Raw genomic sequence first — 27,025 nt, 5'->3', positions numbered from 1 at the left:
CTATTATTATTATTTTTTTGTAGTTCACCAATATAGCAGGAAAACTCTTAAGAATAAGAAGTAAATCAATAAATTAGGAGAAATATTGGACCATGTTTTTGACTGGTGTTATGAGAAACTGAGACACACTGGGAAGAGTTTAGTGCATGCTGGAGAAAAGTCAGGGGAAAAAAAAGATTAAAAGTTGCATCTCTAAAGTAATATTAAAGGGCCTAGAGTTATTTAGCCAGAAATGAGATATGATGTAATTACTGTCTTTATATATACAAAGATTTATTACAGAATATAATGACTAATTGTTCTTCACCTTTGCTGAAATCTAAGAAAAAAAAAGTTTAAGTGTTAAAATATGTGATAGATATGTAACCAATACTTAGAATAGCCATGATAGTTGATGGATGGACATTAGAATACTTGTGATGGGACATATCTCTTGGGGAGAGGAAAGAGCTTTAAATGTAGCAATCTTCTCTGTCACAAACGATGATAGGTCCCTTCTTAAAGCAGACAGTTGGACTAGTAGGCTTCCACAGGACCCCTGCAGACCTGTAATTCTCTGAGCCACTTCTGTTGCTGGCCTTCAGATGCTGGGAGGGAACTAGACACAGCCAAGTATCTCCCTTTTCAGGCTCCCCAGCAGTGCCAGAGGAGGCAGTACCACCGTCAGCAACAGCAGCATCTATTCTAACTGAAGACTTCACTCAAAGGTGAGTCAGGTCAGCGTGGACCACGGCGCCTCCCTTTCCCCTAGCTTTCACTGGGTCCAGGCACAGGAGCCCTGGGGATTGGCGACCTCAGGACACCCTCCCTAGCCTCCGATTCAAGCTTTGGCACAGAGACAAACAAGGACTGGCCGGTTAGCTGGTACTAGGTTGGAAGGAGCCGCTGCCGGGACGCGCGCAAGGAGGGATGAGTTGCGCCTACAACAGCCTGGTCCCTTTTTCACCATCTGGCTGGGCCGCCCGGACCCGTGCGCTCCCAGAGCGCGCTGGACGCCCGCCACTCCCGGAACGAGCGTCCCACTGCTTGCGGTCTCCTTTCAGGCTCCTGGCTCCCGCGGGAGGGCGCGTGGGATGCTGCTCTGGTCCTTATGCCTTCCCCAAGCTCCAGCATCCGGAGCCGCCTTAGGCGGCACCGCCGCAGCCACTGCCCGGGAAGGAGAAAGGAAAAAAGGGAGGGGGGCTGGAAAGGCTCCGCGAGGAGGAGGTGGAGAGGTGGAGAGGGAGGAGAGAAAGGGGAGGGCGTCTCTTTCCTTTGCAGAGCCTCCGCCTCTTCTCTCTCCTGCTGGCGGTGACTCCGGATTCCCCTCCACACCCTCTCCGGGTTCCTCGCGCCCTTCTCCGCCCACCTCCCTCCGGAGCGCGGCCGCGGGCGCCGGGGGGCGGCGGCGGCGGTGGGTGTGTGCGGTGTGTGAAGGACGCCACTTCTTGCTCCTGCGTTCGCAGGCGGCGGCGGGCCGCGGGGCTTCTGGCTCCGGCAGCGGCGGTGGCAGCGGCGGCGGCTTACAGAGTCCCGCCGCGAAGATGCTCAAAGTCACGGTGCCCTCCTGCTCCGCCTCGTCCTGTTCCTCGGTCACCGCCAGTACGGCCCCGGGGGCCGGGAGCCTCGTCCCGGATTACTGGATCGACGGTTCCAACAGGGACGCTCTGAGCGATTTCTTCGAGGTGGAGTCGGAGCTGGGACGGTAAGGCGGGGGGCGGTGTCAGGGCGGCGGGCTCGGGCGCCGGGGCTCCCGCCTAGGCTTGGCGGGGCGGGAGGCGGGGTGGGCGCCGAGCTGGGCGACCTGCGAGCGGCTCTGGGTTCTGGGGAAGCCCGTGGCGTGCGCCGGGGTCTCACCCTCTCGCAGTGACAGCCCCTAGAGGATAAGGGAGCTGGCCTCCCTGCCCTTCGATTTCTCCCCGCCTAGTGTCTAGGAGAGAGCTAAGCACCATTCGGGTGCACTTCGGGTCTCCCCCGAAGAAACCCGAGCGCCTAGGCCGGTGCAGCTGTGAGCAGCAGCCCGACTCTCTGCCACCCTCCCACCTCCTCGCCGGCTGTCACTTCCCTTGGGTGACAGCTCCCACTGCACGTGGGCCCTGCTTTCTCAATTGGTGTCTTTGCTCAGGATTACAGCTGGCCAGAGGGTCCTGTTTTTCTAGTTTTTTTTTTTTTTTTGGGGGGGGGGGGCGGACAGTGCCCCTTCAGATCATGACAGAATTATTAAATTAGATTCCTCCTCCTTCCCCTCACCAAGCTCTCGAAACCAAGTGGCACTAGAAATTAAACTTAAATACTAGCTTCCCTGCCGAGTCTGCTCAGGAGTGATGGGGAGAATGAATCATTTAAGAGAGTTGAAGGCAGAATAATGAACTAGTGTGGCTTTAAAGAGGAAGCAGCACATGGGGTCTAGGCAGTGGTAATTAGTGAGAAGAGTTCTGCTGCTCTTCTTTCATGTGCTGGAGTGATTTATTTAAATTATGTATGCAAAAAGCTATCTCCTGTGGGCTGCAGAAATGTCCCTCATCCCTCTTCTGAAGATCCAAACAGGTAGCCGTTTTGGCTTGTAAATGATATGGTAATACATTCTCATATTGTTTTATCCACTGAAAATTATATTTCTTTCCCTTCTTTTTCACTTCTTCCTTTCTGTATCCATAGGTAAGGAGACTTCTTTTTAATACTCGTTTTAGATCCAGGTCCTCTATTACAGAGACTCTGAATATGTAATTTCAGCTGTTGACAAGTTACAGCATTTGTCCTTAATACTTCTTTGCAATTTCATTTTTCCTTCTCTTTTTGCCAGAAATAGTTCAATTAACAGCCATGTTCTTTTTGCTACCTTTGGCACCACAGAGCAGTATTCTAGATTTGGTTCTTAGTGGGAAGCTTTAAGCATCACTGCCCCCCCCCCATTTGCTACTACTGTTAACGTCTCATTGATTAAAAAAGATGTGTAAAAAAGGAAAAACTTCTGAATGAAATTTCAGTAGTTTGTCACTTTAAAAAATGTTTAGGAATATTTGAACATTTACTAACGTGTACATTAAGAGTCCTGTTTTTGATCAAGATTTTCAGTTTTCATCTGAAGATCTGCTGTTGTATGCATTCACTAGGAGGTTTGAAAATGAAATCTCTCTGTTAAGTTTGCAACGTACCTTCATTGTATGATGGCCTACTGTGGAGCAGTGTAAACTTCTGATTAAAGAGATAATCTACTTAAAATTGTGTCCTTAGTGTTTTAGAAACTGCCACCTAGTAGAGGAAGTGCCTGGTGGTGATGCAGGGACTGTCCCAGAAGCAAATCTAACTGCTTTCTGGGTAATCTTTACTCCGGATGCTTCTAATAGGCTCTAACTTACCATCAGCACACTTTGTCTTTTTGAATAATAAGCTTTGCCTCAAGAAGTTTCTTTCAACTTGAGGAGTGGGAAAATGGGTAGAACAAAAATTAATAAATTGCCAAATGTATGCTTTTATGGGATGGTAGACTTTATACAGAAAACCTAAGGAATTTGAAGTTTGTGTTTTTTGTTTTTTTTTTTAAACTTGGTGTTAGCATTTTACAATTATTTTCGGAGAGTAACTATGAATCAATTGTATATTGCTGAGACTTTTGTTCTGTAACCTGGTTTTTTGACTACCTTAAAAATAATCACAGAATTAAAATATTTTGAGAAAAATATAAAAGTTCTTACTACTTCTGCTATGGTTTTCAGCAGTAATGTCTATTGTTAGATAACTAGTGTTCCAGATATAATTATTAAGAATGTTTAAAGCCAGTGAATGCAACAGAATTATAATTTATTGGCTGAACAACAAAAGTCCTCTTCCTAATGCGCTATTGAGAAAGTTAAGACTAGGTCATTTGGTTTCAAGTCTGCTTTCAACCTCAGACTAAATCTGCCTGCCTGTGGTGACTGGTTAAGGGTCTGGCTGCTAACCAAAAGGCCGCAAGTTCGAATCCATCAGCCGCTCCTTGGAAACCTTGTGGGGCAGTTCTACTCTGTCCTAGAGGGTTACTATGAGACTCCACAGCAACGGTTTGGTTTTTGGGTTTTGGTGGTGACTGCAAGGGCAAAACAATTAACTCATTAATAACAGGTTTGTCATGAAGATGCTAAGAGAACATTGCCTTTGGGATTGTGTGGTGCCATTGTGGGTAGCTCTAGTGTATAGAAGTGCCCACTAGATTAAATTACTTTGTGAATACTTTGATCCTTTATTACAATGTATTTGGAAGCTAATGACTACTAAATTTGAGAACTTTGGGGCATGTTACCAATGGGACAATGTACCCTGAGAATGTGCTTGGGAACTTCCAACTAAACCAAACCTCACTGAGGCCATTCCAACTCAGACTGACCCTACAGGACAGAGTAGAACTGCCCCATAGGGTTTCCAAGGCTGTAAATCTTTAGGGAAGCAGACTGCCACATTTTTCTCCCATAGAACTGCTGGTGGGTTTGAACTGCTGACCTTCCAGTTAGCAGCCTAGTGCTTAGCCACTCCACCACCAGGGCTCCTGTTTGGAAACTTAAAAACCTGTTGCCATTGAGTTGATTCTGACTCACAGCGACCCTACAGGACAAAGTAGAATTGCCCTATAGGGTTTCCAAGGAGCAAGCAGTGGATTCGAGTTGCTGACCTTTTGGTTAGTCCAAGCTCTTAACCACTGTGCCACCAAATTCCCAAAGATAGAACCACTTGAAGCCCCTGGATGGTGCTTGCAAAGGTCTGTGCTAACTAGCAGCACTGGTCCACATATAGCCATTCAGACCAGGGGAGAAGTGGTAGGATTTCGGGGATGGGGAAAGGAGGATGCGTAGAGGTGGAGGTGGGTGAGGAGTTATTTAAGAGTATCAGGCAAACTAATTTTTCTAAAATCACATTTGAAAATACTGCATGGTTTATAGTTTGTCACAAAGTTTTGAAAAATCATGATATGCTAACAAATTCAATTCTACTCAAAAATATAAATTAGCCATGATCCTGTTCAGGGTTCCATATCCCTCAAGAGCAGTTGGACCTTTGCCCAGTGATTTGATAAATCTGCATTTTAAAGCGTTTTTCAAGGGAGAAGGGAGTCTGCCTCTGATCCATGTTCTGTCCAGTGGTTTGGCAGATGGAGTGATGGGATTTGGCCTGCTTGCTCTGTGGTGGGGATTTGGCACTGTGCGTCCAAACTCATGTCATGTTTTTCAGTTATGTCTCGCTTTTTATTTCTGCTTGTTGCACCAGTTGTAATAAAACCAGATGTATTCCTAAACACACAAGTTCAGGGGAACCAAATGAAGGATAAGTAGGATGGAAGAAGAGTGTACTAAATTATTTCGGAATCAATTTTTAAATTTCCATTCATTCTACTTACTATAGTTTCTTTAGGCTGGTGACTTTCAATTTTTCTCTTCCTCTCTCCTCACCTCTTTCTCTTAACCTGGTTCACAATAAAGAATACATTTATATGGCTACTCATTTGAAGCATAATTATATAGGATCCCTTGCTCCCAACTGAAGCGTAATTATATAGCATCCCTTGCTCTTTATATTCTTGCTTAAGAGCCAAATGGATTTAGATAGTGAAGCATGTGTGTATGTGTATCTGTGTATGTATGTATACATAGATACACACAAACTGATAGTTCTATGTGTGTACGTATGTGTATAAAACTGAAACAAGTTTCATAAAACAATGTTTATTCTTGTTACTGTCAATATACTCTCAATATTTTGTACTCTATGAGTTTGCTTCATTAAAAAAAATATTGGCTGATCTCTTGTGATTTCACATCCTACTAATGGGTTGTAACTCACTTTGAAAAGTGCTGTTTAAGGCCATAGACCTGTATAGTCCTGATTAAAGCAGTACTTCACGAAGCAGAGTCTTTTTAAAAAATACCCTGCAGGCCAACTGGGCCAGGCACAGCAGCGTTCTCTTTTCTTGGAGATCTTGGTCGCCTTGGACCTGACATTGTAGTGATCTCAGGTCTAATGACTCCAGGGAAAGGGCAACCCATGGCCTGTTTATCTTCTCCCTAAAACTTGTGTGGTCATGACCCTAATCTCACTCAGTTTTGGTTTTCTTTCTCCACAGTGCGAGTATTGATAACTGCCACCTCTGAGTATTGATAACTGCCACCTCCGTAGCTCAGAGGTGTTGAAAATAATGCTTCTTTTCCGCAGGCAAAGTGCTTTGTGGCTGTGAAATGAAAGGGATTCAGTTTTATCTTTACTATCAATTTACCACAGGTGTGTCACAATTAGGAGTGAAATCAAGTTGACCTCAAAGGCATGAAATGTCTCCAACCTGTATCAACGTCTAAAGTTAACTGCGTGGTATATGCTAAATTTGGAAATACACTCATTGTAAAAGGCCTTAAAAGTCATGTGAAGACTATGATAGAATCGTTGGAAGAACACACTATTTTTTTGTATTTAAATGCTGTTACAAAATTAAAGATAAGTCCTAATTTGAAAAAAAAAATCCACACACAGGTGTTGTCTGCTTCTGAACTGTTCTGGAGAGCTTACTTTAAAAAAAAGAAAAAGAAAGAAAACACTAACCACAAAATAGCTTCAAAGGACTTTCTTGTAAGCACTTTACCCTCAGAAATGTATATTGGATTATGTGTTTGAAGTATATTTAAGAACAAAGTACTGAGTGAACTGTAGTCAAGTGAACTGTTTTAACCGCTAGTTATTGTTTGCTGGCTTAAAAAGGAGTTCTTTTTAGACTCCCTTTTGGGAAAGGTAACGTGTCGAATAAAAAGAATTTTGAATTCTTAAACTTTCAAGGTCAGGTTTATTCATCAAAATATGGTGTTGAATTGAGTCAATGAACTATATTAATTTAGGCCGAAGAAGAGCTTTCCGTCAACTCTAGAATCAAGGTTTGACTCAAATCACTTTATTCTTTACCTTAATTATTTGTTGTCTTTTGATAATGCTATTTGAAGATTTCATAACTCCACTGGGTTAATTAGTTAAGTTAGATCTAAATATGGATGTCACGCTGTTAACACATATGGTTGTGCACCGTTCTATACAGCCATTTTCTTTAATTGCTAATGGAGAGCAGTGGTTGTGTGGGTGATGTAAAATAGTGAAAGATTTGGGTGGGAGATTTTTCTCAGCTATAATTTTATCAGTGGCAAAGGTCAAATAAGGAAAGGAGTAATGTCTGGAGAGAAGGTGATTTATAAAGATGGTAAAGGGTAGTACGTGGAGGCGTGTCTCTTTTCTTTTAGAGCAGGGTTTCTCAATCTCACCACTGTAGACATTCTGGACCAGATAAATTTTTTTTGTTATGGGGCACTGTTCTGTGCATGGTAGGATGTTTAGCACCCCTGGCCTCTACCCACTAGATGCCAGTATCACCCTTCCCCCAAGTTGTGACAACCAAAAATGTCTGAAAAAAAAAGCTGCTGTCCAGTTGATGCCAACTCATGGTGACCCCATGTGTGTTAGAGTAGAACTGTGCTCCACAGAGTTTCAATGGATGATTTTTCAGGGGAAGTAGATTGCCAGGCCTTTCTTCCGAGGTGCTCTTGGGTGGCGATGAGTTTGAACTACCAGCCTTTGGGTTAGCAGCCAAGCACTTAACTGTTTGTATCATTTGTTGTTGTTGGGTGCCATCCAGTTGATTCTGACTCAGTGACCCTATGTACAACAGAAGGAAACACTGCCCTGTTCTGTGCCATCTTCTTGATCCTCGTTATGCTTGAGCCCATTGTTGCAGCCACTGTGTCAGTCTATCTTGTGGAGGATCTTCCGCTTTTTCGCTGACCCTCTATTTTACCAAACAAGCATGATGTCCTTCTCCAGGGACTGGTCCTTCCTGATAACATACCCAAAGTATTGTGAGGCAAACTTTTGCCATCCTCACTTCTAAGGAGCATTCTAGCTGGACTTCTTTTTTTTTCTTTATTTTTTTTTTAATTGTACTTTAGATGAAGGCTTATAGAACAAATAGTTTCTCATTAAATAGTACACGTACTGTTCTATGACATTAGTTAACAACCCCACGACATGTCAACACTCTCCCTTCTAAATCTTGGAGGGCCTTTTTTGTTTTTTTGGCAAAAATATACGTAGGCAAATTTACACCATTTCAAAAATTTCTACGTGTGCAATTCAGTGACATCAATTACATTCTTCCAGTTGTGCTGCTATTCTCACTATCCTTTTCCAAATTATTCCATCACCATTACCTTCAACTCACTGTCCCCTAGGCTTCCCATCAAACCTTGGAGTTGCTGTTATCAATTTGATCTCACATAGATAATTCTTTTTTTTTTTTTGTACTTTAAATGAAGGTTTACAGAACATGTAACAGTACACATATTGCCCTATGACAATGGTTAACATCCCCACGACATGCCAACGCTGTCCCTTCTCAACCTTGGGTTCCCTATCACCATCTTTCCTGTCTCCTTCCTGCCTTCTAGTCCTTGTCCCTGGACTGCTGTGCCTCATTAGTCTCGTTTTGTTTTATGGGGCTGTCCAATCCCCGGCTGAACAGTGAACCTCGGGAGTGACTTCACCACTGAGCTAAAAGGGTGTCCGGGGGCCATACTACTGGCTGGACTTCTTCAAGACAGATTTGTTTATTGTTTTGGCTGCCCATGGTATATTCAGTATTCTTCCCTAACACTAGACCTTGTCAAATATTTTTGGGAGACAGAATGTCAGCATCCTCTTCCTCCCTTTTGAGAAGCACTGTAGTCGAAGCTTGAAGCTTGTCTTTTACATGATTTTCTTTTACTTATGTAGATGGTAGTGATGAACAACAGGGGGTGACGGATTAAATTCATTTAGCTTTATTGAGTATCTGTTTTATCCAAGTGTTTCTCCCATTTCCATGTAATAGCCTCCTGATTTCTGTCATATGTGTATACCACCTGTTTTATAATTTGCTTAATATTTTTCTTTAAATCACTTTGTTTTTGTCAACCTAAATTATTTTACAAAGAATACTTACTTTCACTAAATAGAAAAACAGTATTCCTGCCATAAATAGAAGAAATTTTGAAAATAAATTGTAATAAAATAAAACAGAGCATTTTTATTAAATTGTAGTTAAACATTTGCCTGCGGAAGGCTCCAAGCCTGAGAGCTCTCTCTTTTTGTTAAAAAGGGAGATTATCAAATATTAGCCGGGTTAAAAGTGTGGTAACACAAATGGAGGTGTTCTACTGGATGTAATCAGAGATTGAAACATAATTGAAAATAGAATAATGTTATTATTATTTGATTCCTTGTTACTTAATTTCATGTCCTTGTGTCACCTGAAGTTCTCTCTGTTATAGGTTTAGCCTTTTAAATAACTATGACTTAGACAATGTATATGTGTGTATGTAGGGTGATGGGATATAGTATGAATGAATATGGGTAAAATACTATGCTGGCCTCCAAGTGTATATTTACTGATAATAAGGCATCAGCAATAAATCTAATGCAAGATAAGTAAATAAAACTAATACACAACAGAGATATAACTGCCATAGCAGTCTATGCCATGGAGTGATAATTCTGACTGGGAGGATTAGGATGTCTTCATATGAGGAGGAGACTTTGAAATTTGGCTGCATTTTTAAGAGATACAGCTTTGGCGAAGGGCGTACCAACTAGAAAGAACAGTTTTAAGGAAAGGCAGAATCATGGCAGAAAGATTGAGGATGTGTGTGTGTGTACTTGTTGCTGTCGAGTCGATCCTGACTCATAGTGACCCTATAAGACAGGGTAGAACTGCCCCATAGAGTTTCCAAGGAGCGCCTGTGAATTCAAACTGCCAACTTTTTGGCTAGCAGCCAAGCACTTAACCACTGCACCACCAGGGCTCCATATATGTATTACAAAATTTACAAAGCATGAACATTGTAATGGGGGCAAAGATTGAGAAGGTAAGTTGATGTCAGATCAAAGAGGACCTGTAAAAAAAAAAAAAAAGACTGAGTCTGTGTCAGTTGAAAACCAAAGTTGCAGATAAAGAGAAAGTAACTATTGTGAGAGCAAAAGGTGGCTTAGAGGAAGCTGGGGCTCGGGCTGTGGGACTCAGACTTGCCACTAACATAGTGTAGATAAACTGTGGGGTGGGTAAAAGAGAATTTATCATGTTAGTAGAAAAAACAAAAAATAAGGCAAAAACAAAATACTCAAACCTCCTACAGCCTATAACTAGATAAGCATGGGGAAGCGTGGGAGTGAGATCAGTGATCTAGACCAGGTACATAGCCTGTAAAGGGCCAGACAGTAAATAGTTTAGTCTTTGTAGAGGCACAGGGTTCTGTGGCAACTAGTTAAATCTGCTATGGTTCTGTGAAAGCAGCCATTGATATATGTAAATGAATGTACTGGTTGTGTACCAATAAAACTTTACTTATGAACACTGAAATTTGAATTTCATATGATTTTCACGTCTCAAAATATGATTAATTTTTGATTTTTTTTTTCAATCACTCAAAAATGTAGAAGTCATTCTTAAGTTGCAGAGTGTACCGGAAAAAAAAAAGTGGCTGCCGAGTTTGGCCTATGGCTCATGGGTTGCCGACCCCAATCTAGATCAGTCAATCAGCAATTCTACTCCTCCTTAGTTACATGAGAATTTCAGGTTGAAATGATATCAAAACTTCATTTATTCAAGGAATTGTTTTTAATCTTCCTTTCATTTTGAGAATGTAAACATGATGTTTCTCGGGTGGGCACAAGCTTTAACTTAATCCTCATCCTTTTTCTAAGTCCTGTATCTATTGAAAAAAGCCCTGGTGGTGCAGGTAAGCACTTGGCTGCTGACAGAAAGGTTGGTGGTTTGAACCTACCAGCTGTTTCTTGGGAGAAAGATGTGGCAGTCTGCTTCTGTAAAGATTACAGCCTTGGAAACCCTATAGGGCAGTTCTACTCTGTTCCATAGGGTCACTATGAGACAGAATGGAATCAACGGCAATGGGTTTTCTGGGGTTTTTTTTTTTTGGCTATATCTATTGAAATCTTCACAGTTACGGTTTTTACCTATTTAGCATTCATTGCTTTTGCTTTTTCCTATTTCTTTTATCTGATATTGATGGCACGATTGATATTTACTTCCTGTAGTGTTTTTTTTTAAATGAGGTAGATTTACTTGAAGTGTATTTAGATTAAATTTCTATGCTATTATCAGCTTTTACATCTAAAGACTATTTATGAGAAGGTAATTTATTTTGTATCTAATAATTAAGTAGGTTGCAAGTTGATCATGCTACCATTATATGAGATGGCAACTAAATAGTAAATATTATGCTAAATAAAACATCTATAAAAGGTTTATCTCTGATTAGTAAAGTTTACTTTTTCTGTTCATTAATATATTATGTGCATGTTAAATAATACTTCTATATACCATGCTTATCACTAGAAGTCCCTGAGTGGTGCAGTGGTTAAGAGCTCGGCTGCTAACCAAAAGGTCGGCAGTTTGAATCCACCAGCTGCTCCATGGAAGCGCTATAGGGCAGTTCTACTCTGTCCTGTAGGGTCCCTGTGAGTCAGAATTGACTCGATGGCAACAGGTTTGGTTTTTGGATATGCCATGCATGTATTTCCAATGGATTAATTGTTGTTGTTAGTTGCTGTTGAGTCAATTTCAATTTATAGCAATCCGTGTGTATAGAGTAGAACTGCTCTATAGGGTTTTCAAGGCTGTGGTCTTTAAGAAGCAGATCACCAGGCCTGTCTTCCGAGGGGCCTCTGGGTAGATTTGAACCACCAACCTTTCAGCTAGTCATCGAGCACTTAATGATTTGCACCACTCAGGGACTTTTAGGATCCTTTAAATTAGGACCTGGTTTAAATAAGCAAGGGACCCCTAGTGGCACTGTGCTTAAGCACTTGGCTGCTAACTGAGAGGTCGGCAGTTCAAACGCACCAGCCTCTCTTTGGGAGAAAGATGTGGCAGATGTGGCAGTCTGCTTCTGTAAAGTTTACAGCCTTGGAAACCCTATGGGACAGTTCTACTCTGTCCTGTATGGTCGCTATGGGTTGGAGTTGACTCGATGGCAATGGATTTGGTTTGTTTTTTTGTTTTATTATTGTACTTTAGATGAAGGTTTACAGAACAAACTAGCTTCTCATTAAACAATTGGTGCCCATATGTTTTGTAACATTGGTTACCAACACCACAACATGTCAACACTCTCCCCTTCTTGACCTTGGGACAGCTTTCCTGTCCCCTCCTGCCTTCTAGTCCTTGCCCCTGGACTGATGTGCCCCTTTAGTCTCATTTTGTTTTATGGGTCTGTCTAATCTTTGGCTGAAGGGTGAACCTCAGGAGTGACTTCAGTACTGAGCTAAAAGGGTGTCTGGGGGCCATACTCTTCGGATTTTCTCCAGCCTCTGTCAGACCAGTAAGTCTGGCCTTTTTTTTTTGTATATGTGAGTGAGGATTTTGGTCTACATTTTTCTCTAGCTCTGTCTGGGACCTTCTATTGTGATCCCTGTCAGAGCAGTCGGTGGTGGTGGCTGGGCACCATCCAGTTGTGCTGGACTCAGTCTGGTGGAGGCTGTAGTACTTGTGGTCCATCAGTCATTTGGACTAATCTTTCCCTTGTGTCTTTGGTTTTCTGCATTTTCCCTTGCTCCAGACAGGGTGAGACCCGTGGAGTATCTTAGATGGCCACTCACAAGCTTTTAAGAACCCAGATGATACTCACCAAAGTAGAATGTAGAACATTTTCTTTATAAACTATGTTATGCCAGTTGAGCTAGATGTTCCCCAAGACCACAGTCCCCACAGCCTTCAGCCCAGTAATTTGGTCCCTCAGGGAGTTTGGATGTGCCTATGAAGCTTCCATTGACCTTGCCTTGGTTAAGGTGTGCTGGCTTCCCCAATGTTGTGTACTGTCTTACCCTTCACCAAAGTTACCACTTATCTTAAAAAAGCAATCTTTTAAAAAAATAGAATTATTTCTTTTTTTATTATTTTGGATGGACTTTAGAGCTAAACTAAAGCACACTCTCATATTTTGACTAAAGCAGATGTCTCCAAAGTGGAATATCCATATCCAGGGGGTGTATAATATATAATGGGGTGCTGGAAAAGATTTTTGAGAATCGGCATTTGTTTGTTTTTCTAATTTTTGCTCTTAGTTTTAATTTTGAATGTTTTATAAATGTATATACTTTTAAGTGGCATAGGTATAACATTTATAAGTACGTTTGTTATTGCTGTTAGCTACTGTCGAGTCAGCCCCTGACTCATGGTGACCCTATGCACAGTGGAACGGCCTGGTCCTGCGTCATCCCCATGATTTGTTGCAGATTGGACCACTGTGATTTATAGGGTTTTCTCTGGCTTATTTTTGGAAATATATATAATTTGAGGTCATGTGCTTAAGAACATTTTATTGGATGATTACTGGATCAAAGAATGCTAGTTATAAGTGGGTACTGAATAAACTTCTTTACTTATATTTAAAGAACATTCTACTTTATGAAAATGATTTTAAAGCAAATATATAGGTCAAAATGCAAACAAAAACGAATTCATACTGCAAGGTGTGCCTTTGTGCGGAAAGGGGAAGTGGGTACATATGTATACTTGTTATGCGTTCAGAACTATCTGATGAAAGGTTTTGATAAGAACTCACTGCCATTATAACCAAATAAGTCACACAGAAGAAAACGGAAAAAGAGTAAAGGAATGCGGCGTCCATATAAAACAGGTTTAAATGAATTTTGGATGCAGCAGCAAAGATGGGATGATCATGGAGTTTGGAGATGAAAGGAGGCGATAAAGGGGGTTCTTTTATTTGTTTGCGAGAAGCTCAGTTTTACAATACCTAACTTCCGCTGGTTGCTTTTGCCTGAAGTATTTTGTGCACAGTGCTTGAAGAGTTGTCAGCATTTAGTACCAGGATATTAACTCTGTTAACAAATGCATTGTAACCACTTATTTGTTACATCATGCTGCAGGGTGATATGTTTGAAAAATTCACCAGGTACTAAAGTATTTCTTAACAACAACAATAACAAGAAGACTAGACTTGAGACCACTCTCTGATTGTAATGGTATATGGCAAAAGGAATACCTTCTCCCAAAGGTCCAGATATGACATGTTCTTAGAGCCCTGGTGGTGCAGCGGTTAAGAGCTACGGCTGCTAACCAAAAGGTCAGCAGTTCAAATCCACCAGCTGTTCCTTGGGAACCCTATGGGGCTGTTCTGCTCTGTCCTGTAGGGCCACTATATGTTGGAATTGACTCGATGGCAACGGGTTTTGGTTTTGGTATCTGTTTTCTATACTAGTTTGTAAAGGCATACTTTATTAAATGACACTCTTTCATTTATGTCATGACTATAGACAAAACTTGACTAATTTTACAAACCACAGCAGAGAAGAAGAGTGGGGCAAATCTGTAGTTATTATGCTTACACATCTATTGTTACCTATAATGCAGTTTTGAACAACTTCTCCCTACTTAAGTCCCTACTAGAGATCTTTGCATTTTACCCTTCGTTGCACAGAATCTTGCGCTGTTATCTGGGGACCTCCTTACACATGGTGCTGTCTTGAAGGGACAGTTAGTTAGTGACTACTTTAACTTAGTAAGTGACTTACCTTCTTTCATTTAGGACTCTTAACAGTTGTGTAAAGGTGTTCTTTAATTGTGACAATTGATCCAAGTTTAGTTTTTAACAGGATGTAGATGTACTGCCAACTATTCATTCAAGTGAATCTTATATATTTTTTTCAAAGCTCCCTGTCAGGACAACCACTGAGAAAATAAGACTATGCTATTAAATATGATCAAATTCAAAATATATAATTCAATAAATCAGCCTGGCCTAGAGTGTTCAGTCATAATAGGTCTCTAAAGAGTTCTTGGGTGAGTGGAAACATTTTGGTGGCTCCTGTGGGGCTCTGGGTCCTCCCTTTCCTTCCTTCTCCCTCACTGTGAGCATGTAAGCTAATAGAAGCATTCAGTGAGGTAACTTGTGAGAAGCTCTCCTGAGTGTAACCTGTAACTAGAACTGAACTAAAAAACAGAACTGAAAGGGAGACAAAGGATGCCATCTGTATATATGCCACGTTAGTGAGGTGGATACCTGAGGAAATAATCAGGAGAATCCACAGCAAACAATGTCTTTCTTTAAAATACTGAGATACTGAGGAAAGTCAGGACTGAGAACAGGAGAGCAGTTGGCTTAGATTCTGGCCCAGGCCAGGCGGGGGCAGCAAAGTGCTGGTTCCTACTTGAACTGGCAGGTGTTGAGGGTTCTGAGGGAGCTGCTGCCCAAGGCAGAGATGGGCTAGGCAATTACTCAGTATGGCTGGGGTAGCAAGCAAACTTTTCTGGGCAGGTGAGCCTCTAGGGGTGAAGGAGAACTGCTGAGCTAAGCAGGGACTAAAACAGGAACTGAGGGAATGGAGGGAGAAGGTGCAGGATGCAAGGCAGGAAAACAGGCACGATCACACTGTTGCTTGATAGCTGTGCACCTTTGGGCATAAAACTGAGCCTCATGCAGCCTCATCTGCAAAATGAAGAATGGGATAGTATGTACCCCACAGAGTCGCTATGAGGATTAAATGAGATGATGTATGGAAAGCACTTAGCTCAGTACCTGGCACACAAGCTTAAAATCATTCCCCAGATGAGACACACGGGTGGGAGGGATACTGGTTCTGGAATAAGCAAGCAGGTTGCCTGTGGTCTGAATTGCGTATCTAAAGGATAAATGCCTTAGTTTAGCTAAATTGCCTCCCAGCCTCATTCCCTACCACGTCTCCTCCTAATTACCATCATGGAGTATTTATCAAGAGCCTGCTACAGTTCTGTTGTCTTTATGTACATTGCATATTATTTCAGTAATTATCACCCGCATCATTTTACAGATGAGGAACTAGAGGCTCAGGATGGTGAAGCAGTTTGTCCAAGCTCCCACAGCTGGGAGAATGGTGGGGGGAGCATGCTTTTTCCCTCATACCCACCTTGGTTTCACTGTGCTCTTCACTGATCCTCATGTCTGTGATGTTGCTCATGAAACTGTCTTAGCTTGAAATGCCCTTCCCCTTCTCATCCTTCCAGGACAGTGATCCTGAAAGGCCTTTTAAGATGTCACATTCTCTGGGATCCCTTCCTCCACTCCTCAGGGAGAAGGTTTCTCCCACCTTCCTGCTCACCTATTATTTCATAAATGTTGTTGTTGTTAGTTCCTGTAGAGTCGACTGCAACTTATGACTACCTGGTGTATAATGTTGTTGTTAGGTGCTGTCAAGTCGGTTCTGACTCACAGTGACCCTATGTACTACAGAACGAATCACTGTCCGATCCTGCGCCATGCTCACCATCGTTGTTATGCTTGAGCCCATTGTTGCAGCCACTGTGTCAGTCCATCTTGTTGAGGGTCTTCCTCTTTTTCACTGACCCTGTACTTTACCAAGCATGATGTCCTTTTCCAGGGACTGATCCCTCCTGACAACATGTCCAAAGTATGTAAGACACAGTCTTGCCATCCTTGCTTCTAAGGAGCATTCTGGTTGTACTTCTTCCAAGACAGATTTGTTTGTTCTTTTGGCAGTCCATGGTATATTCAATATTCTTCGCCAGCACCACAATTCAAAGACATCAATTCTTCTTCGCTCTTCCTTATTCATTGTCCAGCTTTCGCATGCATATGATGCGATTGAAAATACCATGGCTTGGGTCAGGTGCACCCTAGTCTTCAAGGTGACATCTTTGCCTTTCAGCGCTTTAAAGAGGTCTTTTGCAGCAGATTTACCCAATGCAATGCATCTTTTGATTTCTTGACAACTGCTTCTATGGATGTTGATTGTGGATCCAAGTAAAATGAAATCCTTGACAACTTCAATCTTTTCTCCATTTATTATGATGTTGCTTATTGGTCCAGTTGTGAGGATTTTTGTTTTCTTTATGTTGAGGTGTAATCCATACTGAAGTCTGTGGTCTTTGATCTTCATCAGTAAGTGCTTCAATCCTCTTCACTTTTCAGCAAGCAAGGTTGTGTCATCTGCCTATGGCAGGTTGTTAATGAGTCTTCCTCCAATCCTGATGCCCCATTCTTCTTCATATAGGACAGCTTCTCAGATTATTTGACCAGCCTACAGATTGAATAGGTAAGGTGAAAGGATACAACCCTGACATATACCTTTTCTGACTTTAAACTACACAGTATCCCCTTGTTCTGTTGGAACAACTGCCTCTTGATCTATGTACAGATTCCTCATGAGCACAATTAAGTGTTTGGGAATTCCAATTCTTTGAAATATTATCCATAATTTGTTATGATCCACATAGTTGAATGCCTTTGCATAGTCAATAAAACACAGATAAACATCTTTCTGGTATTCTCTGCTTTCAGCTAGCATCCATCTGACATCAGCAATGATATCCATGGTCCTACGTCCTTTTCTGAATCCAGCTTGAATTTCTGGCAGTTCCCTCTTGATATATTGCTGCAGCCACTTTTGAATGATCTTCAGCAAAATTTTACTTGTGTGTGGATATTAATGATATTGTTCAATAATTTCAGCATTTTGTTGAATCACCTTTCTTGGAAATAGACATGAATATGAATCTCTTCCAGTCGGTTGACCAGGTAGCTGTCTTCCAAATTTCTTGACATAGGCGAGGGAGCACTTCCAGCGCTGCATCTGTTTGTTGAAACATCTCAATTGATATTCTGTCAATTCCTGGGGCCTTGTTTTTCTCCAATGCCTTCAGTGCAACTTGAACTTCTTCCTTCAGTACTCTGGGTTCCTGATCATATGCTATCTCTTAAAATGGCTGAACGTCGACCAATTCTTTTTGATATAATGACTGTGTATTCCTTCCATCTTCTTTTGATGCTTCCTGCATCGTTTAATATTTTCCGTATAGAATTCTTCACTGTTGCAACTCGAGGCTTCAATTTTTTCTTCAGTTTTTTCAGCTTGAGAAATGCCGAGCATGTTCTTGCCTTTTGATTTTCTATCTCCAGCTCTTTGCACGTGGACTGTTCCATGTCTATCTTTATTTGGTATATATTATGTAAAAAACTATCTAACGAGATATTTAATTCTTTGATCAAACAAAACAAAACAAAATAACCCCCCCAAAACAAACAAACCAGCCAACCAACCAACCAACAAACAAAGAAACCACTTCTTGAAATAACTTCCAAGTAAGGTTACTTAGTTTTATGTTTATGACTTTTATGCATTGTCTTCTTGAGCCACACTTTGAAATCTTCTGTTCAATTCTTTTACTTCATCATTTCTTCCTTTTGCTTTAGCTACTTGAAGTTCAAGAGCAAGTTTCAGAGTCTCTTCTGACATCCATTTTGGTCTTTTCTTTCTTTCCTGTCTTTTAAATGACCTCTTGATTTCTTCATGTATGACGTCCTTGATATCATTCCACAACTCGCCTGGTCTTTGGTCATTAGTGTTCAACGTGTCAAATCTATTCTTGAGATGGTCTCTAAATTCAGGTGGGATATACTCAAGGTTGTACTTTGGGTCTAATTTTCTTCAGTTTCAACTTGAACTTGCATATGAGCAATTGATGGCCTGTTCCACAGTCGGCCCCTGACCTTATTCTGACTGATAATATTGAGCTCTTCCAACGTCTCTTTCCACAGATGCAGTCAATTTGATTCCTGTGTATTTCATCTGGTGAGGTCTACCTGTATAGTCACCGTTTATGTTGGTGAAAAATGGTATTTGCAATGAAGAAGTCGTTGGTTTTTCAAAATTCTATCATGCTATCTCCGGCATCGTTTCTATCACCAAGGCCGTATTTTCCAACTACCAGTCCTTCTTCTTTGTTTCCAACTTTCACATTCCAATCACCAATAATTATCAATGCATTCTGATTGCATGTTCGGTCAATTTCAGACTGATGAAGTTGGTGAAAATCTTCAATTTCTTCATCTTTGGCCTTAGTGGTTGGTGCATAAATTTGGATAATAGTCATAGTAACTGGTCTTCTTGTAGGCGTATGGATGTTATCCTATCACTGACAGCGTTGTACTTCAGAATAGATCTTGAAATGTTCTTTTTGATGATGAATGCAATGCCATTCCTCTTCAAGTTGTCATTCCCGGCATAGTAGACCATATGATTGTCCAATTCAAAATGGCCAGTAACAGTCCATTTCGTCTCACTAATGCCTAGGATATTGATGTTTGTGCGTACCATTTCATTTTTAATGATTTCCAATTTTCCTACATTCATACTTTGTACATTCCACATTCCAGTGGTTAATGGATGTTTGCAGCTGTTTCTTCTCATTTTGAGTCATGCCACATCAGCAAATGAAGGTCCAGAAAGCTTGACTCCATCCGTATCATTCAGGTCGATTCCACTTTGAGGAGGCAGCTCTTCCCCATTCGTCTTTTGAGTGCCTTCCAACCTGGGGGGCTCTTCTTCTGGCACTACATCAGACAGTGTTCTGCTGCTATTCATAAGGTTTTCACTGGATAATTCATACCAGCATCACAGGAACACACAAGCCCCCACAGTACAACAAACTGGCAGACACGTAGGGGATCTGATGTAGAACAGAATGAAACACTGTCTGGTCCTGCATCATCTTTGTGATATGTTAGAGTCTGTTTTTGTGGTTATTGTGTCAATCCATCTCATTGAGAGTTTCCCTTGTTTTTACTGGCCTCTGCTTTACCAAACATGATGTCCCTTTCTAGTGATTGGCCTTTCCTGATGATGTGCCCAAAATAAGATGTGCTCACTTATAAGGAGCATTTTGGTTGTATTTCTTCTAAGACTGATTTGTTTGTTCTTTTGACAGTTCATGTTATATTCAGTGTTCTTCACCAACAGTACAGTTTGAATGCATTAATTCTTCTGCATTCCTTTTTTATCATTTATCTTTTGCATGCATCTGAGGCAATTGAAAAGATCATGGCTTAAGTCAGACATCTCATACATACCTACCTCTAAAGCTTGTTGTCTTATAGGTAAATGCTTTGTGGTCTTCCCAAACAGAGCATCTGCTCCTTGGGTAGAGAAACTCCATCCTATTCATCTCTTATCCCCACTACTAAGCCCATTCATCAGCATTATGCTGTCCCCCATAAGTGCTTAATAAATGTTGTGGAATAGCCAGTGAACAAATAAATATCAGAGGAGTTAGGCAAATAGCTGCAGGAAAACAAGCAGGAGTTAAATTTCTTTCTTTCTTTTGTTTTTCTTTTTCAGGATATTTTCCCTACCGCAACCCCCTGCTAAACCAGCACACTATGCAATGACTTGTGCCATGCTGTCGTTCTCTCGTTAGAATGTCAGGTGTTGAGGGCCGGGCCTCTGTCACCTTGTTCACTGCCGTGTCTCTAGCATTTAGTGCTATGCCTGCTGTGTAACGAGCACTCAGTCAATTTTTGTTGAGTAGGTGAGTCAAGTTGTACCAGCAAGGCTTCTGCAGCTGGGGGACTCTGGTCTTTTATCAGTCTACTCTGTTTTAAAGGGCCTTTGCTCTAAATGATCAGGAGTGGTCTGGCCTTCTGTGATTAGGTCATCTACCTCTGAGGTCCGTTCTAGCCACAAGCGTCTGAGCATTTGTGTGTTTTTTCCTAGTTGAATTCTCTGGGTGATTGCTTTAGTTCTTTACTATGTGTTTAGGAGACAGAGCAACTTCAAAGGCTCTATAAATGCGTTGGAGGCTTCTTGGATAATTTTCAGTCTTTGTGCTTTTTAAATGCTTCATATACTCTATTGTTATATTTATTCCGTTTATTTCATTTACCAGTTGCCATCAAGTCGACTCTGACTCGGGGTGACCCCATGTGTGTCAGAGTAGAACTGTGTTCCATAGGGTTTTCAATGGCTGATTTTTTTTGGAAGTAGTTTGCCAGGATTTTCTTCCAGGTGAACTCAAAATGCCAGCCTTTCAGTTAGCAGTTAGGTGCATTAACCATTTGCACCACCAAGGGACCCCTTTACTTTTTTTGTTGTTTTTGGGTGCTGTCAAATAAAATTTGACTCATAGTGAGCCCATGTGACAGAGTAGAACTTCCCCCTAGGATTTTCTTGGATATAATCTTTACCGAAGTAGATTGCCAGGTCTTTTTCCCACTGAGCCGCTGGGTGGGTTTGAATCGCTAACCTTTTGGTTAGCAGACAAGTGCTTAACCATTTGTCCCACCAGGATTCCTTCCTTCCTTCAGTGGACATAAAAATACTGGTAATGGTTGTCTATATCTAGGACAAGATTTGGTACCCTTCTCCACCTTTTCCCTCACCCTTCTGGTTTTGTTTCTAAAAGGAATCATTCTTAAAAAAAGCTTCCCTTATGACCTGTTTGTGGCTGTGTAATGGATTAGCAATGCCCCATAACCTATTTCTGTAACACATCCTTTGTCTTGACCACAGAAAGGGAAAGAAGATCTAAAGAGATATCATAAAACCATAAAGGAGATACGAACATAAGTGGACTTTTCCATGTCTATCTTTATTTGCTATATATTATGTAAAAAACTATCTAATGAGATATTTAATTCTTTGATCAAACAAAACAAAACAAAATAACCCCCCCCCCAAAACAAACAAGCAAACCAACAAACAAACAAACCACTTCTTGAAATAACTTCCAAGTGGGGTTACTTAGTTTTATGTTCATGACTTTTATGCATTGCCAAAAACATTCTAGAGAATTTATATGCCCCCAATTCTATTTTGACAATCAGGGGCCAATGGAGTGTGGCAAAAGGAAGGCCATGTGGGAAGAAGAGGGGCAGAGACAGGGCTGCAAGGCAGAAAGAAAACCCTTCTTTGCCTAGATTGACTATCTTCTTAGCGCAGTTACACCTCAACCCACAAGCACCCCTTGGTCCCGATTTTTCCCTGCTTCCCTTGCCCCACCAGAGCCTAGGTCCCTTTTTTATTTTCTCTTGTTTCTTCCTTGAGTCCTTATTTCCCCATTTTGATATCTGTCTGACTAACATACTACCTTCTACGTCTCCAAAGCTCGCCTGAGTTAATCTAAGCTAATATGGCAAGTTGAGTTTGAGGAAAGTGATCTACTCTTCCTTTCAAGATTCCCATTGTTGTTCTTGTCCGAGATGTTGGGGAGTTTAGTTCAGAGATCCATTTGACAGGAACTACATCTCCCTCATTTGCTTTATGTAGGATGACTGGAGCTTACTCTGAGGTGTTCTTTTTAAAATTTTTTAAGGGGGCTTACTGGCTCACTGACACCTTGCTGCACCCTAGACTGGGACACTTCCTCTGTGGTAACACCAGCTCTCCCTCTCCCCTGCCTTCCAGGTGCTAGCACCTTGACATCCCACTGTGCATCTGTACCTGTTGGCTTTCCAAATGCCAGTGCCTGCCAGATCCCAGCACATTACTTCCTTAGCAGCTGGCACGGAATTTTCCTGTTGCCAGCTAGAAGCTCAGCTATTAAAAAATAAAACTTGGCCCATCCTGAGTATCATATGTTTCCATCAGTACTTGCTGCATTCTGGCACCTTGCACATGATCACTTTGGGCACCTGTTTCAGGACCAGGAACCCAGTGTTCCCCTGGGTCTCACACCACACTTTCACCTGCTTATTCAAAACGGAATTTCCAGCCTTGAAAAATCTGTGATACTTATGGTTAGTTGTGGACCAGTGTACTAAAAATTTGCTTGGTCTTATTGAATTTATTAACCTGTTTAGTGTTTCTTTAGCAATATGTTTCCTTGTTTGGCTCTTGGTATCAGTTTTATATCCGAAATTGTAAGTTCTCAGGAATAAAGTTCGTGCTTCTCAAGTTAATAAATAGCTAACACACAACTGACACGGGTGTTTACTTAATGCTTTTGCATGATTGTGAGGCGATTCAACAAGAGATCTTAATTGTGGGGATTGTTAAATATTAAAATAAATTAAAAGAACAGGTTTTGGAGCCAGAAAGACCTGCAATAGAGTCCCCACTCAGCCACATATGAACTGTGTCATTTTAGCCATGTTATGTAACCTCAAAGTTGAGCCGTGGTGGTGCAGTGGTTAAGTGCTCAGCTGCTAACTGAAAGGTTGGGGGCAGTTTGGGGAGAAGGATATGGCTGTCTGTTTCCATAAAGATTTGCAGCCTTGGAAACCCAATGGTGCAGTTCTACTCGGTCCTATAGGGTCGCTATGAGTTGGAATCTACTCAACTGCAACGGGTATGTAACCTCAATAAACCTCAGCTTCTTCATCTGTGAATGAAGATAATAATTAAATGAGATCAGTGAATTCATTATATATAGTAAGTGCCCAGTGAACATTTGGTGTTATTGGTATTGGATCTGGAAAGACTCTTTGCAAAGATGGAAGAATTGTTTAGGTGATTGGATGTCACTACTCTCTCAAGATGTCATCTTGTTTCAAGATTCTGGAAATGTTTTGGCTGTAGGCTTTAGTAATATTCTGCTATTGCTTGCAGCTTCTGGGCAGTGACCCAAGAGAAGTACATTGTGCAATATTTGTAAATATTTGATTGCAGTTGTTCATATTTCTCATGGGGAAAAAAATTCGTGGTATAACCTTAACGGTTTCCACATCTTCAGACAAAAGGACAGTAGGGGGAGTTTAAAATAACTGCTGTATAGTTTTCACAGTTTGCTTTGCTTACAGGAAGGGTGTTAAAATTAGAAAATATCAATCTTTTTATTGCTTTGAGGTCTAATTTATGCTAACTGTATCTCTTTGTCATAGATTCATTAATTTTTTATTTAGAATAATGCATTCTTCACAGGAAGTTAAATATCCAGACCCACAGCATGATCAGAATCACTGCCGCATGCCTGTGATCCAGAAATAGAGATTAATAGATTCCTGGGAGTATTTTAGGGTATTAAAAAACCCCATATATGCTAAGGAGTATTTTAGAGCAGTCTGTTATGTATACTCTGGTTTCAAAAACAATCAAATAGAAGAGACTCTAGATGTTTATATGATGTCACTATCTACTGGCAATACCTAAAAAATTCATTTCCTAGCTTAGTGCCTAACTGGTCAATTAGAGTTTGATTTCTGGTTTCATCATATGTTTCTTTAATTCTGGAATGGCACTTTGCAGAGGAGGAAGAATTGTAGGTGTTTGGATATCACAGCCTATCAAGATGTCTTCTGATTCCAAGCTTCTGGAAATGTGTTGGCCATAGGCCAATGCTGAGAACAAAAAGCGGGGCTGTGGCCACATAAAATGAACCTCTGTCTTGAATAGATATTAATAGAGCCCCCCTTAGCAACTGCAAACCAACCAAACCCATAGCTGTCAAGTCAATTCCAACTCATAGCAACCCTATAGGATAGAGTAGAACTGCCTCATAGAGTTACCAAGGAGCGGCTGGTGGATCTGAACTGCTGACATTTTGGTTAGCAAACCAAACACTTAACCACTATTGGTGGTGTAAAAATACATTTTAACTCTGGTACCTATTAGTTGTCTATTGTTTTTTTTTCCCCATACAAAAATTTATGCATATGTTGTTATGTGACTCTAATTGCTCTCCCCATGCTGTAACAGCACATTCTTCCTTTCTACTCCTGATTCCCCATGTCCATTCAGCCAGCTCCTAACCATCTCAGCCTTCCCATCTCACCTCCGAACAGAAGCTGCCCGTTTAGTCTCTTGTATCTACTTGAATGAAGAGGCACACTCTTCACGAGTGTCACTTTATGTCCCACAGCCCAGTCCAATCCCTGTCTGAAGAGTTGGCCTCAGAAATTGTTTTAGTTCTGGATTGATAGAGAATCCAGGGATCATGCTTTCTGGGGTTCCTCCAGTCTCAGTCGGACCATTAAGTCTTGTCTTCTTACTAGAATTTGAGTTCTGCACCCCACCTTTCCCCTGCTCCATCCAGGACTCTCTGTTGTGTTCCCTGTCAGGGCAGTCATTGGTGGTAGCCAGGCACCATCTAGTTCTTCTGGTCTCAGGCTGATGAAGTCTCTGGTTTATGTGGCCCTTTCTGTCTCTTGGGCTAATGCTTTCCTTGTGTCTTTGGTGTTCTTCATTCTCCTTTACTCCAGGTAGTTGGGACAATTGATGCATCTTAGATGGCTGCTTGGAAGCTTTTAAGACCCCAGATGCCACTCGCCAAAGTAGGATGCAGAACATTTTTTAAATAAGCTTTGTTATGCCAGTTGACCTAGATGTCCCCTGAAAGCATGGTCCCCAGACCCCGCATCCCTGCTACTCTGTCTCTCAAAGTGTTTGACTGTATTCAGGAAACTTCTTAGCTTTGGTTTAGTCCAGTTGTGCTGACTTCCCCTGTAGTGTGTGCTGTCCTTCCCTTCACCTAAGATAATTCTTATCTAACTAGTTAGTAAATAGCCCTCCCTCCCCACCCTCCTAACCTTCAAAGAATGTTTTCTTCTGTTTAAACCTTTTCATGAGTTCTTATAATAGTGGTCTTATACAATATTTGTCCTTCTGTGACTGACTAAATTCACTCAGCATAATGACCTCCAGCTTCCTCCATGTTATGTTTCACAGCTTCATCCTTTTTATGTATCATTGCATAGTATTCCATTGTGTGGATATACCATAATTTGTTCATCTGTTCATCTGTTGATGGGCACCTGTGTTATTTCCATCTTTTTGCTATTGTGAACAGTGCTGCAATGAACATGAGTGTGCATGTATCTATTTGTGTGACGGCTCTTATTTCTCTAGGATATATTCCAAGTAGCAGGATAGCTGGATTGTATGGTACTTCTATTTCTAGCTTTTTAAGGAAGTGCCAAATCGATTTCCAAAGTGGTTGTACCATTTTACATTCCCGCCAACAGTGTATAGTGTTTCAGTCTCTCCACAACCTCTCCAGCATTTATTATTTTGTGTTTTTTGGATTAGTGCTAGCCTTGTTGGGTTGAGATGATATCTTATTGTAGGTTTGATCTGCATTTCTCTAATGGCTAATGTTCGTGAACATTTCTTCATGCATCTCTTAGCCACCTGAATATGTTCTTTGGCGAAGTCCTGTTCATATCCTTTGCCTATTTTTTAATTGGGTTATTTGTCTTTTTGTTGTTGAGGTTTTGCAGTATCTTGTAGATTTTAGTGATTAGACACTGATCGGATTTGTTATAGTCAATTTTTTTTTCCCAGTCTGTAGGTTGTCTTTTTACTCTTTTGGTGAAGTCTTTTGATGAGCATAGGTGTTTGATTTTTAGGAGCTCCCAGTTATCTAGTTTCTCTTCTGGTGCTTGTGCATTGTTACTTATGGTTCGTATTGTGTTTATGCCATGTATTAGGGCTCCTAGCATTGTCCCTGTTTTTTTCTTCCATGATCTTTATCGTTTTCAATTTTATATTTAAGTCTTTGATCCATTTTGAGTTCATTTTTGTGCATGGTGTGAGGCATGGGTCTTGTTTCATTTTTTTGCAGATAGATATCTGTTTATGCCAGCACCATTTGTTAAAGAGACTATCTTTTCCCCAATTAATGGGCTTTGGGCCTTTGTCAAGTATCAGCTGCTCATAGGTGGATGAATTTATGTCTGGATTCTCAGTTCTGTTCCATTGGTCTGTGTATCTCTTTTTGTACCAGTACCAGGTAGTTTTGACTACCATGGCGATATAATAGGTTCTAAAATCAGGTAGTGTGAGGCCTCCCACTTTGTTCTTCTTCCTGAGTAATGCTTTACTTATTTGGGGCCTCTTCCCTTTCCATGTGAAGTTGGTGATTTTTTTCTCCATCTCATTAAAAAATGCCGTTGGAATTTGTATTGGGATTGCATTGTATCTGTAGATCTGTTTGGGTAGAATTGACATTTTCACAATGTGGAGTCTTCCTATCCATGAGCAAGGTATGTTTTTCCACTTATGCAGGTCTCTTTTTGTTTCTTGCAGTAGTGCCTTGTAGTTTTCATTGTATAGGTCTTTTACGTCTCTGGTTAGATTTATTCCTAAGTATTTTACCTTCTTTGGGGCAATTCCTCTTTGAGGTTCTGTTTGTAGGTCTAAAGGAATCCAACTGATTTTTGTATGTTTATCTCGTATCCTGAAACTTTGCTGAAATCTTCTATTAGTTCCAGTAGTTTTCTTGTGGATTCTTTGGGGTTTTCTGTGTATAAAATCATATCATCTGCAAATA

At 41.1% G+C, this 27,025-nt stretch overlaps 1 protein-coding gene across 1 annotated transcript in view; it reads left to right on the top strand.

The window, feature by feature from the left end:
- The first annotated feature begins 1,322 nt into the window (after window positions 1-1,322).
- Window positions 1,323-27,025, top strand: part of CAMK4 (calcium/calmodulin dependent protein kinase IV) — a 303,828-nt gene continuing 278,125 nt past the window's right edge. Inside the window, exon 1 of the mRNA XM_004377002.2 lies at window positions 1,323-1,684. Coding sequence (XP_004377059.1) covers window positions 1,524-1,684 — 161 coding nt within the window. The 5' untranslated portion in view covers window positions 1,323-1,523. The remainder of the gene's footprint in view (window positions 1,685-27,025) is intronic.

The sequence above is a fragment of the Trichechus manatus genome, unplaced genomic scaffold (assembly GCF_000243295.1).
Source record: "Trichechus manatus latirostris isolate Lorelei unplaced genomic scaffold, TriManLat1.0 scaffold00047, whole genome shotgun sequence".
Classification (NCBI taxonomy): domain Eukaryota; kingdom Metazoa; phylum Chordata; class Mammalia; order Sirenia; family Trichechidae; genus Trichechus; species Trichechus manatus.
The sequence above is the reverse complement of the archived record's forward strand: the minus strand, read 5'-3'. Positions and strand labels throughout refer to the sequence as shown.